The 17,261-nt window shown below is 36.7% G+C and overlaps 1 protein-coding gene across 1 annotated transcript; it reads right to left on the reverse strand.

The window, feature by feature from the left end:
• Positions 1-1,442: 1,442 nt before the first annotated feature.
• LOC147565031 (BTB/POZ and MATH domain-containing protein 3-like) lies at positions 1,443-4,121 on the reverse strand. The gene is made up of 4 exons (XM_086666353.1): positions 3,715-4,121; positions 2,885-3,227; positions 1,917-2,163; positions 1,443-1,797 (listed from the first exon to the last, which is right to left on the reverse strand). The coding sequence occupies exons 1-4, from the start codon at positions 4,080-4,082 to the stop codon at positions 1,703-1,705; spliced, it is 1,053 nt and encodes a 350-aa protein (XP_086522479.1). The 5' UTR covers positions 4,083-4,121; the 3' UTR covers positions 1,443-1,702.
• Between the last annotated feature and the right edge of the window lie 13,140 nt (positions 4,122-17,261).

A 17,261-nucleotide genomic window follows, 5' to 3' on the forward strand; every position in this document is an offset into this window, starting at 1 on the left:
TAATTCAGGCGAAATATGTGGTCGGACAAGATTTAGAGAGTGAAAATCTCTCTTTAAATTTTCTCCAGCCACAATCCCAGTCGGAATTTAACCAGGATATTAGTCGGACAAAGTAGTGGAGTTGATGGGTAAAATTAGGCTAAAAGTACAAAACCAAGAAGTTAGTTTAAACTAAATTCATTGCAACAAAAAAAGTTTGAACGAATTTAAAAGATAACAAATAATCGAGCAAATTTTGAATTTCACTTTCATCACTCTTTGAATTAATAGTGAATCACGGAACATGTGTATTCAATGATAGCATCACGCACGGTAGAGTTCACCCAACAGGTCTTGGCATCTATAAACCCACGGGGCGACTGAAAACCAGTTCCCCCATCAAGTGAAAATTCACGTAACCTTTAAATAGTCAGGTTGCATCTCAAAATACTAATACGTACTACTCCCATTGAACTTACGTCGCTTGTAATTACAAGACTCATTTTCATTATAAGCACTAATTCTTTATTTTCCGAATGACCATATAGACCTCCAGCACCACCCACAGTTTTAGTACTCCGGTCGGTTCCTTCTGTTAGTGGGTCTTCTATTATGTAAACCGCACCCAATTGGAGTTGAAGAATTTTTTTTTTTTTGTACTAGGTGCTTCTACCAGCTTACTAGCCGTTGGAAATAATCTTGCCACTAATTGTGTCATGGAAGTAAAAGTGTACTTCGGGTACCATCTCTTGAAGTTCATTCACATATGATACTGATTTTACTCACCCAAATTGGGTGGCCTTGTGTTTATGCCAACAAAAGAACCAAGAATTATAGACTTTGTAGTTGCAAGAATTATATATAGCTGTAAACTAATAATAGAGAGCAGAAATTACATACTCGGTGTGTATATATATATGTGTGTGCACGCGCTTATAGTTATTAGAAGAGAAACTAATATACAACTATATATTTTATTAAATCATAAATATTAACTAGATAATAAGACATTTTTATCTTCGTTACACTGCACTTAATTAGACATTTTTATCTTACGGTATTCCGAATTGTACAGAAGTAGCCAAATATAATGATAATGTATTTCAAAATTAGTGAAGAGAGTGAAGCGATTGCCATTCTCAAAGGTATGACTTAGGCGAAAGATAATGAACACAAATACATTATCATTGAAAGCGATAACTGCAACCTCATCAAGCATCTTCAAGATAACAGACACAAAATCCAGTGGCAATCCAAAGTGCACATCAACAAATTACGAGATATAGGAAAAAGTTTCGACAACACCATCTTCATATATACTAAAAGGAAATTAAACTCTCAAGCAGACAAGCTGCCTAAATAGGCACGAAAGAAGAACAAACGCCATATATGGAAGAATGTTCCTTTCTTTTTAATTAAACAGTATTGTAATAGTGTTTTAGTTTAATTAATATTAAGTACTCTTTAACAAAAAAAAAGATAATGTATTTCAAGAAAAAAAAAATATAACTATGCCTATGAGAGAAAAATGAGTGGTTTATCATTTCCATATTGTATTTTTTTTTGTTAAAGTTTCATATTGTATTTAGATATTTAAACTATGGACATGTTAACACCTTGTCCTAACTCGATAAAATATATCACTTAGGAATAAAATTCACCCTTTATAATTCAATTCTACTATTTTTCAGTATGCTTTTCCCATGAGTCGTCAATGTAGGAGTCAACATTTAAGTCTACAAACAAATTGGAAAAGCTCCAATGCCAATGAGGGACAACACGCTTTCAAATATTCAAACCCTTCAGATTTCATCACCTCTGCACATAAAATATATGACAATTAACAAATAGAAACTTAAAAACTCAATTTCACCAAAACTTAAGATGTGAAGGCTAATCTTATCATTTACCAACATTACTTAGTACATGAAACCTACCTCCCAAATTTCCTGATTCAGCAACAAATTGTAGACAGAAAGTCTTAAGATTAGAACAATGATGATTTTCTGCTAACAATAGTGATGTTGCCACTGTGCTTGTGGTCATCTCTTCACATACTCTCAACTCGCATAAGAGTTTCAACCTATTTAAGCCAAACCGATCTGCAGCCGCTAAAAGATTATACACCATTTTTGGTGGAGCGGAAGGTGGAAGCTCGTCCGAGTACATAAATATGAGCATGGCCTACAATACGACATGTAAATATCATTTCAATATGCATCAAAAGAATAAACATATTGTCTACGAAATAGTACAAAACTAACTATAACCAAAGACAGCTGACCAAAGATGTACCCTGTCAACATACGACATGTTGACAAAGGTAGCGAATTGTGTATGCAATGATGAAGAGATGACGTTTCATTGTTCATTCCCAATGTCAGATAATCTAGCCAGTTCGAATGTTACCTAGTAAATGGATTGCGACGTTATGAGGTACTGGTATGGGTCATACCTCTTTCATACGTTATTTTATGTGGAAATACGTTTTTAACTACTTTGCAAATCAAAATATGATCTGTTTGATACACAGTTACACACACATATTTCTTTACAAACATATATAATAATAGATACACCACCAACTTCCAAACATTATTTCTTTACAACTTAATTCTCAACCGTCAAAATAAGAAAATCTTGTAGTTAACTACTCCTATAGACTTTTACAAAGTAATTGGGTTGATTGAGACAAAAAAATTCTGGTACGACAAATTTAGACTACTCTAATGGGAATCAACCCGAAAAGGGTTCGAAGAATCGGCTACCTGCACGCGACGGGGATATGTAAAGTATATAGTAATGGTTGGCCGGTTCATGCAATAAATCATGCATATTGAAGCAACAGATAATGTAGCAGAGGATCGTGAGCGTACCAAAGTTTGTCAAAAAAGAAAAATATTACCTTGAAAACAGAGGGTTCGACCTCCTTTATTAAAACCTTATCTATGTCTTTATTTCCAATTAGTCCAAAGAATTGGGCTTTAAATACTGGTGATTGAGCAGCAAGTATCAATTTATGAGCTTTGAATGTTTCTTCCCCAACCTCAAAAGCAATATCAGTACCAATATCTGATTCCATCAACTCTTTGAGACTTTGGCCCATAGCGAGTGGAGGTATTTGAACTATTTTAGGCTTCTGACTATGACATTTGACTTCTCCCAGAGTGCACCTAATTACAAGACAATCATCTCTGACAAAACCTGAGTTCTCGATAGTTGCCCTTTGAATGAAATTTCTATATCCACTGAAAAGCAGTACGAGAAGAAAAGCATTCATTAATAAACAAGTGTATTATCTAGTCAACATTATTCACCATTACAAGTTTACAACTATGAAAGATGGTCTCTAACTAAATAGATGAAAATGTAGAGTGCTACAATGGAGCAACTAAAATTTAAACCTAATAATAATAAAAAACTTTGCAATAGTGAACATGTGATAGCGGATTTAATCAAAGTTAGAGTAACAAGAACAAAAGAAAAAAATACGTAATATCTTGACTCAAGCCCCGTCTATTATTTGTTTAACACAAGAACAAATTCGATGTTAAAGAGACTTAATCTTCTGCACGAACCACACAAGGACGAGGCATGAGACTTTTGTAAGACATGACACATAATTCCAATCAACAAATAAGATAATAGTAACTTCCTTTAACAAAAAAAGATAATAGTAACTCCAATGGGCAATGGGAAATCTCAAAATAAGTTGTTGGTTAGAGAAATTCATACCTCACTGTCTTTGATTTGAAAGTTTGAAAACAACTTGAAACTTTATTTTTTCCCTTCACACTTTGATTTATCAGTGTGAACTCAACAAAAACCTCAACCCCATCAACTTCGCTGTCCAACCTTACGTACACTGATCCATACATAGGGTTGGCTGTGATTAGGTCACCGGCTGGGTAAAATCTCATTACCCAATCGTAGCCTCCGAATTGAAATTTATCACTTGATATAAATTTCTGACAAGGCATCTTCTTTAGATAAGAGTACTCTTTTATGATGAATTCATGAGAACCTTTAACTATTTCAGAAATTGACTTGGATGAAGATTCTTGTAACCCATTGGGCATTGAAGAAGAAGAAGAACATTCCATCTTTATACTATTAATCAAGTCTTTCTTCTTGTAGGAGTATATTGTATTAAAACCTAAAACCCTAGTATATAAATATTAAACTAGAAACCCAAAGTCTAACAGATGAAAATCTTCTCCTATTGGATTTAGGGTAATAAATTGACGTACGTTCTTTTTTACTGGTGGGATTATGGAAACGATTGAAATACTTCTATTTATGACCAATAGTCGGCAGATTTCCAATGGATTAAACAAGGGTTCCTCTTTTCCAAAAAAAAAAACAAGGGTTCCTCCATTATACCTTTTAATCTCGAACATTGATTTTATCAACGGTCCAGATTCCTCTAATCGATTTCTCGAACATTGTATTTGCTCTTTTTCTCGAATTCAGGCTGTTATAGCCGGGAATTCCATCTCAGTCGCTCTATAGGAGTCTCTTGTTTTCTTCTGCCAGTCAATTCCATTTGAGTTTCATATAATTTTCTTCTTAGTTTTATCTCTTTACTATGGCTGAACCAAGCAATCAGTTTATTCAACAATTTGCGGCTTTAACAACCGATGATCCTCCCCCAATTGTGATTGAAGGAGACGATGTTACTCAAAATTCATCAGATATAGTGAAAAATGGAGTAATTTGGTTTCAAAGCGACGAGCAAATAGATTTAAATCAGGCTATGTCCAAGTTATCAAGAGTGATTCATGGACCAAATCGATTCAATATTTCGGAGGTTAAAGATAACGTGTTCTTAATCAAATTCAATACGGCTACAGAACTCGAAATTGCTTTAGAGAGCTCTCCTTGGGTTATTCAGGAGGAGTTGATTGTTCTTCAACAATGTCAACAGGACATTATGCCGAGCGATCATATTTTCGAATCTGCATGGTTTTGGGTTCAGATGCATGGTCTTCCTCCTAGTCATCTCAATAGTACTACTGTTAATAGACTAGCAGAACCGTTGGGTACTATCGTTCCGACCACTAATGAAGACGCTATCAAATGGACTTTATTCGGGAGAGTCAGGATATAACTCAATTTGAAGAAACCGTTTGTTCCTAGAGTTTACTTGAAATTGTCTAATACAAAAATCATTGCGGTTCATCTTAAAATCGAAAAATTGCCGAGATTCTGTATAGCTTGTGGCTTTACAGGACACACCATTAAATACTGCCCTACCATGTTAGCATGCAATGATCTTCTTAAACAGAATCTCACTGATGAACAAAGGACTAAAATTTCTAAAATCATGACTCCTAAATTTTCGGAGGATTTCAAAGTACCGTTCTCGGCTAAGAATAAAATCAAGGATCTTGATTCATTTTGTCATGTTAATCGGGTTAATTTAGGCAATGATAATTTCATTAATTCTGAATCTGACAATGTTATGAATGAAAATATTCCTGACTTTTCTATTAGTGTTAATTTCGGAGATTTGTTGTCCTGATTGTGTCAAACCAAAAAGAGAGGAGTTCACACCATGTATGGATCTACTGGATTATATTCAAATGCTCTGTATTCGGGAGAAACGTCGTCATCAGTTCCAAAACAGACTGCAGAACAAGGAGTTCAAGGATATGTCGATGAAGAAATGCATATTGTCAATGATAGATCTCCTAAATATTATAAACGATCCTCTCACTCGATTGTATTATGTAATGAAAGGGTGCCGGCATCCCCAATGCCGAAATCGCCATGAGTATTCTGGCGTGGAATTGTCGTGGGTTAGGGAACGCCCCGACAAAAGAAACTTTGTCTCAGTTCCTAAGAGCGACTAAACCGGCTGTGGTTTTTCTCTCTGAAACCAAATTAATTAATTATATGCCTCTTATGTGTTTTAATAAAAACTATCTTACGGAGTTTATTACTGTTCCCTCCATAGGTCGTAGCGGTGGACTCCTTTTGTACTGGAATGCTGATATAAATATGAATATTCACTTTTATTCCTCTAATCTTATTCATGCTACTGTTACTTTTCCTTTTGCCGAACCTTGGGATATCTTTTTTATTTATGGTCCGCCTAATGTTAGGGATAGACCTAGATTCTGGACTAGTTTATTATCCCGTATTAATAATGTTACGAATCCTTACTGTTGTATAGGAGATATGAATGCTCTGTTAGACCAAAAAGATAAATGGGGAGGCCAATCTAATATACCATTTATGTCTTCTTTTAAACAGTTTGTTCGAGATGCTAACTTGGTTGACTTGGGTTTCAACGGTCCGGCCTTCACATGGACTAATAATAAAGCGATACATCACTTAACCAAAGAACGACTCGACAGAGGTCTTAGTGATGCGACTTGGCTAATGCGGTTCCCAGAAGCAGGGATTTTTCATCTACCACGATATAATAGCGATCACGCTCCCATTTTGCTGAAACTAAAGGTAGAAGGTCAACCAATTAAAACAATTACAAAATTCGAGATATTCTGGACTAAACATGGAGAGTATAAACGGATTTTCGAAGACAAATGGGTTCAGTCAGAAGGTAGTTTCTTAGAGAGATTAAACCAAGTAAAAGACTCTATTAAAGGTTGGAGTAGAAGAGCATTTGGAATTATTAAAAACCGATTGACTATCTTAAGAAAAAGACTAGGTGATCTGCAAAAATTACAGTCTACAACAACACTTTTGGAAATGGAGAGCAAAATACAAGAGGAACTGTTATTTTTGGAAAACATTGAACGAACAAAAGCAGAACAGAGATCAAGAGTAAAATGGGTACAAAATGGGGATCGAAATACGAAGGCTTTTCATATTGCTATGACTACCAGGAGACAGAAGAACAAAATTCATCAAATTACATTATCAAATGGCCAGACAACTTCAGATATGAACAGTATTTCGCAAGAGTTTATTGAGCATTTTCAGAGTCTATTCAAGGCAGAACCGGTGAGTGATCCGCCGACCGAGATAATTAATGCATACAAGGTTTTTTCGATCGAACAGCTGGCCGATATCTCCAGAATTCCGTCTCCCGAGGAAATTAAAGATGTAGTTATGAAAATGGGGTCGATTAAGAGTCCGGGACCAGATGGGCTACCATGTTATTTCTTCCAACACAACTGGGACATATTCAATCAGCTTTTTCTTCAGGTTTAATCGAACCCCATTTAAATTATACTACTATCGCTTTAATTCCTAAGACTCGGAATCCGAGTACGGCCTTGCAGTTTAGACCGATTGCCCTTTGCAACTCGGTCTATAAATTCATCACAAAACTAATAGCAAACAGAATTAGGCCTTATTTGGAAGATGGCATCATGTGGACCCAAAACGCCTTTGTACCTAATAGGCAATAATGGATAACATTGTTATCACAAAGGAGCTGCTTCACTCAATGCATGGCTCTAAAGCAAAAAAGGGTATTTTTTCTTTGAAAATGGACATGGCTAAAGCCTATGACCGAGTCAGTTGGGAATTTCTAGAAAGTGTTCTAAAAGCAACAGGCCTATCTGGCCGTATTCTTTCTCTTATCATGTCTTGCATCACCACTTCCAGATTTAATATTCAACTTAATGGGGGTACTGTGGGTGATTTCACAGCTACTAGAGGTCTTAGACAGGGCTGTCCGTTATCGCCCTATCTTTTTATCCTTACCTCACAGTCTCTCTCTCTCTCCTTTTCAATTATTATGAGAATCAAGGTACATTTATAGGATATCAGATCAATCAAGCAGCCCCTAACATAACATTACACATCTCCTATTTGCTGATGATCTGATTGTATTTGGAAAGGCAACACAAGAGAATTTAAATACAGTGATGCAGATAATGGAGGAATACGGAAGATTCTCGGGGCAATATGTAAATTACTCCAAATCTTCTCTGTACTTTAGTAAAAGAGTTCCTTCAAACATAACTATGCAATTTGTTCAAACCCTCAACGCCCCCTTGATGACTGATAGAGATAAATATCTGGGAGCATTAGTGCTCAAAAAAGATCACAGAATCGAGAGTTATAACTGGCTCATTGAGAAATTTAATAAATCATTAGCTGGATGGAAACACAAATTCACCACCCAAGCAGGTAGGTCAATTCTTATTAAATCCATACTATCTTCATTTTGCACTTATGCTTGTAGTTATCAAGTAATGCCTAAGGCAGTGGCCAATAGTCTAGAAAAGATCGAGAGAAGTTTTTGGTGGGGTCACTCCCCTTTAGAGAGAAAAATACACTTTATTAATTCGAACATTATTACTGCCCCTAAGCATAAAGGGGGTTTAGGCATTAGGTCCATTGTTGAGATTAATTCATCTCTAATTGCCAAGATGACTTGGAACTTTATCACCAAAAAGAATGATATATGGGTCAGACTCCTTCAGGCTAAATATGTCAAAGATGGTGAATTTTGGTCTCATACTTCTTCTAGTAGCTCTTCCCATCTTTGGAAAGCTATTAACAATACTAAGAACATAATTAGGGAGAAAAGCATTTGGCACATCCATAATGGTGTTTCTATTAAAATTCGATCAGACCCATGGATTCCTAACAATAGCTATCACAATATTCCTGCAGATATTACTAATTTACCACAAGAAATAGTTTTTGTGTCGGAACTAATTATGCAGGAAAATTTAACTTGGAATGAGGAATTAGTTCGAGGATGGTTCAATGAAGAAGATGCTCATAACATACTTAATATAACAATTCACACCACTAACAGTAAGGATGAATTAATTTGGTGTCCCAACGAAAACGGGAAATTCACATCAAAATCATTTTATGCAGAAATTAAGGTTAACCCAGAGCTACCAATCCAAGTTCAAGAATTTGCATGGACTCAATTTTGGAAGATGAATCAAGCTCAACCGAAGATTCAAAATTTTATATGGAAACTAATTCAAAACGGGATTCCAGTACTTACCAATATCGGAGCTAGGGTTTCTTACATCGATCAGACTTGTAATTTGTGTGGTACAGAGGAGTTGGAAAGTATAACTCATCTATTCGGATCATGTTCTTTGTACAAAAGTCTCCTTCAAAAGGCTGGATTAGCCCATCTACAACACATTCAAACAGATCCAATTAAAGCTCTGGACTCGGTGATAAAGGATAAACAAAATAGGGAAGCATATTGGTATAGAGTTACTTATCTCATGTGGTTTTGGTGGAAAACCAGGAATGAATTCCATTTTCAAGAGAGACAACCGGATCTGAACAGATGTTACTGGAATATAACAGAAGCCCTCAGGTATGTAGTATTTTCAAACCCTCCATTAACAACTAACCTTCAAATGCAGGAAAATCGATGGTGTCCACCACCGGAAGGAGTCCTGAAGATTAATTTCGATGGATCCTTTCGGGATACACAAGCCTCATGTGCAGCTTTAATTCGTAACTCAGATGGAGTAACGATAGCATCTCGAGCAACCTTAACGGAACCCATCTCTCCGATCAGAAGTGAAATCGCCGGCTTGGAGCTTGGGTTAACCCTAGCAGAGGAGATGCAACTTTCCTCTTTTATAATCGAGGGGGACGCTAGGGTTTTGCTAGAACTAATCGTGGCCGTCAATCCAGAGATCCCATGGAGGATATCAGCTCAGATCAATGGCATCCGAGCAAGAATAGCTAATAGACCGTTGGATGTAAAGTATTGTCCAAGAATTCAGAATGAGGACGCCCACTTATTGGCTGCTTCGGTTCTATCCAACGTCTTTTAAATTATTAACATTTAGCCCTTATGTTGTTAAATCAGTTTCAATCTCGTCCCTATTTTAACTTATAGTTAATATTGGGGACTGAACATTGTAATGGTACCTTATTGGTTTTAATGGCTTTCAAAAAAAAAAAAAAAAAACTAACCCCTAAAACCTAAGGCCAGCGCTTTGGGGAAAGCTAAAAAGTTTCCGGGGTGTGAAGACTTGGTCAAAAATTGGTCAAATTTGTTTGACAATTTTCCGGCCGGCGACCATTAAAAAAAAAAATCCACTCTCTCTCTCTAAACTCCGGCGAAGGGGTTTCCCTTCGCCGGAGTCCCGGTCTGTTCTTCAACAGACCGGAACTCCGGCGAAGGGAAACCCCTTCGCCGGAGTTTCTAGAGAGAGAGAGAGAGTGAAAAAAAAATTATTTTTTTTTTTTTTTAATGGTCGCCGGCCGGAAAATTTTCCGGCCGGCGACCAAATCGGAGAAGACAAAGAGGTGAGGTGGAGAGAGAGTGAGGTGAGGTGGAGAGAGAGTGAGGTGAGGTGGAGATAGAGTGAGGTGAGGTGGAGATAGATTGAGGTGAGGTGGAGTGTTTTTTTTTATTTCCCCTTAAAATTTATTTTCCCGGAAAATCTCTAAAATTATACATATTCCCTTTAAAATTTCACACCCCGAAAACTATTTAGCTTTCCCCAAAGCGCTGGCCAAACCTAATCCTCTAATCTATAATTCAATGACTTATTTGACTTGGCAGGTGCCGCCCCGAGAGATTTCAGTTCCCCAATTCAGAAATCTCGCCAGGGTCTATTTGGGATGTCGCGCTCTCTATCATTGTATATGAAAGACCGAGAGCGGAAAACACCCGAAAGAGGACGAGGATTTTAAATCTTTGGTTAGACTGCTTGTCCCGATCCAAAATATTTATGTTTTTGTTGTTAACCAATATAAACGGGTAGTCAGTTGGTAATCAGGGGTCGTACATTTCACAAGGTCTAAAGCTAATTACAAATTTGGAGTCCTCACAATAAGTATTTTATGATTATTATTTTTTCATATAATTTATAAGAAAAGTGAAGGTAAGGAGATTTCATCCTTGGTGATCATTTTAGTTTGCCTTTACATGGAAAATGCCCAAATTTTGAGACCCTCAAATTTTGGTAGCTCAGTTGGTAGTTCATCAACTACAAAATTATTGAATTCCAACTACAAAATTATTGAACTTGGGTGTAATAAAGTAGCTTGATGGACTTTAGGCCCTCAGTCTCAATAAGACTTCAATAAATATGCGAACTCTCGTTTGACACCTAATGCAGTGGCATGTTTTAAAAGGGAAATTTGGCCAAAACTCCCTAAAAACTTTGGCCTTTGGTTAAAAAGGATTGGACAATTTTTTATGGGCTTCAGCTCCCTGTGGCATTTTTGTAAATTATCTAATATAGGGAAAAGACAAAACTGACCTTATTGCAAACTAGTTTGCAAACCAGTTTGCAAACCAATTTGCAAAGCAGTGCAAACTAGTTTGCAAGGCAAACCAGATTGCAAACTAGTGCAAACCAGTTTGCAAACCAGTTTGCAAATCAGTTTGCAAAGCTTTGCAAGGCAAACCAGATTGCAAACCAGTTTGCAAATCAGTTTGCAAAGCTCTGCAAGGCAAACCAGATTGCAAACCAATTTGCAAAGTAGTGCAAACCAGTTTGCAAATCAGTTTGCAAACTAGTTTGCAAAGCTTCGCAAAATCAAACCCTAACAAAATAAGTAACTAAGAAGTAAGATTATATAAAATGTGAGGGTTTTTGGAAAATCTGAGGGTGTTTCTAAAATTTTCCTTTATACAAAGGTCAATTCAGGTATACAAAATTAAGGGATTTTTAGAATTGTCCTTCAAGCCTATTTCCAAACTTTTCATGGTGCCTAGAAGGAAAAAAAGATAACTTGTCTTTTTGACAAAAAAAACAAAAAATTGGGTCTCCAGCCCAATTTCCTGGTTTTAAAATGGTGGCCAATATATGGACAACCAATTATGACAACTATTTTTGGATCCGGTATAAGTCAATTGTGTTTGACTTTGTTGACTTTAATTTAATAAGGGGACAACTCCAAAAGGCTTTAAATATTAAAACACTAATGATCGGAGGACCACAAACAAATATAATAGATTATATTGAAAACCTAAAGACCATTCTTCTTCTTCACATTCTTTATCTTCTTCTTTATCTTCATATATTGTCAACCTAAGGACCATTCTTCTTCTTCATCTTCTCTGTCTATCTAATTCAGTTCAATCTTTTACTTTTCTCTTTCTCTACCTTAAGAAACCTTCTACTACTTATCTCTTCGCTCAATATAGAAACATGACTTATTGACTTTATTTCTCTCTCTATCCACCCATTTATAAGAACAATACCTTTGTCTCTCTTTTTGTTGATGATTTTAATATGATGTGGGTAAAGAAAAGATAATTCCCTCAATCATGAAAAAACGCCAAGTTGAAGTGTATGACAAATTGAAGTGTTCAGCGTTTAATAGTTGAATAAGGTAAAATTAATTAGTGAAAACTAATCCATTAATTCTATGGAGGGTTGAAATAATTAATGGATGAAAATTGGGGAATAAAGGAAGAAGCTTTCTGTTTTGTTTTCAATGTAACTTCCAAAATCAATGTGATTGAACACATTAATTTGAATAGGAGAAGATGGGTTTTTCCTAAATTCTTATCTGCAGAAGAAATTCGGGCTCTGTTGCATTAACTGGTGCCATTTTTGCGATGGGTTTGATCTTTCTGTACACTTACAACCATGGAATGATATTGGTGATTTTCATGGCTCCTGAATTTTACCACGGATTTCAACGTCTAGGGCAAAGAAGTCAATGTTAGCAATCACGAACAGTAGATTGCTACTGTTCGTGAGTTTAAACTGACGAACCAAAGAAGTGTTTTGCTTGATATTTTGGTACCAAACTCAATTTTCTAGGGTTTATGGAAGAAGTGGAATAAAGTCTAGGGTTTATTGAAGAAAGAGGGAGAACTTAAAATAAAACTTTTAAGGGAAATTTTAAAAGGCCCCCCCATTTTTTGTTAAAAGGCCTCCCCGCTAAAAGCGCCCCTCATTATAACACATTTGGTTATAGGGCCCTCTCTACAAAAGAGCACCTCCTTCATCGATATTTGACCTAACGGCAAAGTTAACGCCGTTAGGTCAAACTTAACCCAAGACCGGTCATGTTGACCACGCCACATCATCATCTTCTCCGGCAGGGTCGCCGGCCAGCCAAACTTCCGGCCGGCGACCTTCAAAAAAAAAAATTTTCTTTTTTTTTAAACTCTCTCTCTCTCTACAGATCTAGAGAGAGAGAGAGCAGATCCAAAGGGTCTGCGAACAGACCCTTTGAAGGTCTGTTCGCAGACCCATTAGAGGTCTGCGAACAGACCTTGAAAGGGTCTGTTCGCAGACCCTATGGATCTGCTCTCCCTCTCTAGATCTGTAGAGAGAGAGAGTTTAAAAAAAAAAATTTCTTTTTTGTTTTTAGAGATAGAGAGAGAAGAGAGAATAAAAAAAAATATATTTTTGAAGGTCGCCGGCCGGAAGTTTGGCCGGCCGGCGACCCTGCCGGAGAAGATGATGATGTGGCGTGGTCAAATGATGTGGGTGAAATACACCTTTAAAGGGGGTTTTATTCACCCATTCAAAGAGGGGGCCTTTAACCAAGCTAAGTCAAAGGTTTTTTACTAAGTCAACGAAACCATGGGGAGGCCTTTTAACAAAAACGGGGAGGCCTTTTAAAATCTCCCAACTTTTAATTCTTAGAGGACATGAGTGAGAAATAATTGAGTTTTTTCTTTTGTTTTTTTTTTTGTTGAGAAAGATATAATTGAGTTATGTCCCCTTAAAAATTATTGTTCGTATAAAAATTTTAATTTTTCAAGTTGTCCACATAAAATAGTTATCCACGTAAGATAATTGGTTGTCCATGTATTGGCCACCTTTAAAATGGATAAAGTAGGCAATACAGATAGCAACATGGGAGGCGGGTTATATAATCCTCACAATAGTACTAGTTATGTGTGGTTTTTGGAAACGTGGTGTCGTAGAAGACAAAAAGTTGTGCCAACAACCCTTGATTGGAGCGGTAAGAGGTATAGACTTCTATCTTAGAGGTCAAAAGTTCGAGGCACGCTGAACGTTTACGAAAAAGATGAAAAGTTGTGCACCTAATGAGGATTAGGACCACTTCCTAATTCCTAGTGTAGTTGATTAGATTTTATTTTTTCGTTTACTTTTTAACATTTGTATTGAACCTCTACTAGTGGAGGTTCATGAAAGTTGACGACGGTGAAGGCAATAGGTTGAAATCGCGAGTCGCGGGATAAACAAGGTGGGATTTTTGGTCAGAAGTCAGACCATTACTCGTACTTATTTTATGGGCATCAACAAACATTATTGGGCTTAATCCTCGAAAGAAACAGAGCATATATGACTGTAAGATCCCTGGGACATAGGGACCGTGCCAAGTGATGATCTAATAGTTTGTGAGATTACCACAAAGACTGGATCACATTTTCTGTGTATATGGGCATTCTAAAAAATAGTTTGTTCCCAATTTAACCTTTCGGAAATATTGTAGAGGAGTTAGAAGGAGAAATTTGTTGTTATAATTAAGTGTTTATACAACGAGTTAGAGGAAAAGAGATCATTGTCCGATGAAGTCCATACTCTTGTGCTAGCCGAATTGAATAGTGGGGAGCTTAAAGCATTTAAATGTAGAAGCAGATCAGAAGCTGATATGGCTTAAGTGGGCGAAAGATTGTTTGTCATCATCTAAGTTCCAATCAAAATAAGTAGGATGTTTAAGTATTACCTCCCCAAGAAAAATATTCTTGGATTTTTATTTCTTCCACAAATCTAGAAAGGAAGACTTCAACGTAATCTTAGTCCATAAAGCCTTCGGCTCATTACCATAACGCCAAAGTCGTTTACTAAGGAAAGCCACATTCACTTGTTTAACGATATCAAAGCCTTAGTAGCTACAGACACTTTACTCCATCTTCTCCAATGAAGTTTCTTTCTATTAGGACCATCCCCCAAAGAAATCACAAAATAATTTTTCCATTTCCTTTGCAATACTAACAAGAATTGACAAGATAGAAAAGAAGATAGAGAGGAATAGAAGCAAGGATACTCTTAATCAAGATGAGAGTGCCACTTTTAGATAAAACATTCTTCTTCGAGGGAGTTAGTCTCCTAGTAATTTTCTCACGGGTCGGGGTCCAAAAAGACGCGTACCTTGCAATTAAACCTAGGTAAGAGAGCCAAAGAGGAAGTAGAGCATCGGATGAGCTGCTTGAGTAGCCACATTCTCCACATCTAAAATGTCAATAATGGAACACTTTGTAACATTAATTTTGAGACCTGTAAAAAAAAGGAAAATGAATCCAACACTTTAAAAAGTTTTTGGACTTGAGTAAGTTCAACTTTTAGAAAAACTACAGTATCATCTGCAAATTGTAAATGAGTCATTTGATCACAATTCATGCCCATTGAGAAACCTGAAATAAGATTTAATGATGCATCTTGCTTCAGAAGGATAGAGAAATCTTCCCCAGTGACGAGAACGAGAAAAGGGGATAGGGGGACTCCTTCACAAAGACCCCTATCATTAAGAAAAAAGCCCGAACCCTTTCCATTGACAAGAATAGAGAAGCAAGCATCTGAAATCATGTTGTACATGTTGGATCTTGGTGTATCGATTTAACGAGTTGACTCAGCGAGCCTCTAACCTCACTCGTGAAAGTAGTTACTACTTTAATTTTATTTGTAAATCAATCAATACACTTTCATTCCAAAATTAAGGACAAAGCCTAAGGAAGAGAACAACTCAATATATTTAGTATTTCTAAACGATCATTTCTATTATCCCGAATATATAATTCGTCGTCGAAGCTCACTATCTATTTAAGATCGGAAAGAAGAATTGTATTCCTTTAGTGTTTTCTTATTTATTACTTTAAAATCAACACACTTCTGATGTAAAAAAAATCATAATGTCTTTGAGTAAGAAATCAGATAAACTAAAAAAAACAAATCGAAGGATAAGAGGAAGAATATTTTTAATCATGGCGAGGTATTCCTCTTTCCTTAAGACAATTGACGCCATGTATAGTAGTACCACACAGTTATCATCATTTGTCTTCCATGATACAACAATTAACCTTTCGATTCAATGGTACTTCGAATCAGAAAGCATTCGAACTTGAAAGTATACTAACCTCTGACCTAATGCAAATGGACCAAACTTCTTTTTTATGAAACTCCTTGAAAACTTTGCTAAATCTTCTTCTTAGACACTCTAATATGATCTTCTAATAATGCTTGATACTCTGGCAAAAACAGAATGAATTTTTGAGTTCATTTGGGTTCTATAAATAGGTTTCGAATAGACACATTCATTAGGGACATGTCTGTTGGATTTAGCGACACTTCTATTGAGGGAAAAAAAGTGACGGATCACTTAGTTCCAACAATTACTTGTCGGTTTCTATTTGGGCCTTTACATCTAACCCAAAATCTCGGGAAGAACGCCCTACGTTAGATCTAGCTTAATATCGGTCGAAATTGGCCCACCAGAAGTTCAGATGACCGTTAGATGGGTTTCGGGATGATCCCACTCTGTGCCTAACGTGGGCTTAACGACATCCATTGGATAGCCTTTTGCGCAGACAGGACGTGATTCGTCCGATCTGGGCTTATTCTCTTTGCGCAAATGGCCCCCAACCCAATATTTCCTTATTGTTATTTGGTCCCTAACTTAACAATTTTTCGTCCACACTTCAGACTTGAATATCTCATTCATCCGGAATTGGATTTGAATGATTATTAGCTCTAAGATTAAGAGCTCGACGAGAGAACAGAATGGAATGCTCTGTTTCTGAGTTTGACGATTTGAACCAATCCTAAATCAGCTCCGATTTCAACAATATATCCATCACTACCACTACTGCTGAACATCACCCACCACCTCTAATCACCACTAGCGATTTTACCCCCCCCCCCCCCCCCTCCCCCTCCCCCCTCTCTCTCTCTCCTCCTTTTCTCGCTCTCACTTGTAGTGAAGGGAGGGGAGTTTCATCGATTTTGTGGAAACCCAACAAACTAAAAGTTGATATAGATTTGGAGTTTTCTTCCCAAACCAAATCGGTTCTTCCAGTGGACAGCACCCTCCCCTCAACAAGTAGAGAGAGAGTATGTGTGGGAATAGAAGTAAAGTGAAAGATAAAGAAAATGGTGTAGTTAGAAGTTACAGTGGTGGTCAAAGGTAAGGGGTGAAGATGAATTTTATGAGATGTAAAATAAACAAGTTGATTTTTTACTCAAAACATTTCCTAAGTCAAACATGATTGATCAACTCTATATGCTAATTGTTGATGGATATACAAAGCCCTCAATGCTTTTAACACAATGGGTTGTTTGAAAACCCTAATGTCTTGAATCATGGGTCTCGAGCGCTATGCATGGGCATGCATACTAATTCTCAAAAAAAAAAACTCTCTCTCTCTCTTT

The sequence above is a fragment of the Eschscholzia californica genome, unplaced genomic scaffold (assembly GCF_041429995.1).
Source record: "Eschscholzia californica isolate CP2 unplaced genomic scaffold, dmEscCali1.0.p SCAF_1, whole genome shotgun sequence".
NCBI classification, from domain to species: Eukaryota; Viridiplantae; Streptophyta; class Magnoliopsida; order Ranunculales; family Papaveraceae; genus Eschscholzia; species Eschscholzia californica.

What these genes read in the sequence shown, in the direction of transcription:
- LOC147565031 (XM_086666353.1), bottom strand. Translation starts at nt 4,082, where the DNA reads ATGGAATGTTCTTCTTCTTCTTCAATGCCCAATGGGTTACAAGAATCT. An exon ending in TCGAACCCTCTGTTTTCAAG is followed by an intron (nt 2,164 to 2,884) that starts GTAATATTTTTC and finishes GTCGTATTGTAG; the next exon opens with GCCATGCTCATATTTATGTA. An exon ending in TGAATCAGGAAATTTGGGAG is followed by an intron (nt 1,798 to 1,916) that starts GTAGGTTTCATG and finishes TTTTATGTGCAG; the next exon opens with AGGTGATGAAATCTGAAGGG.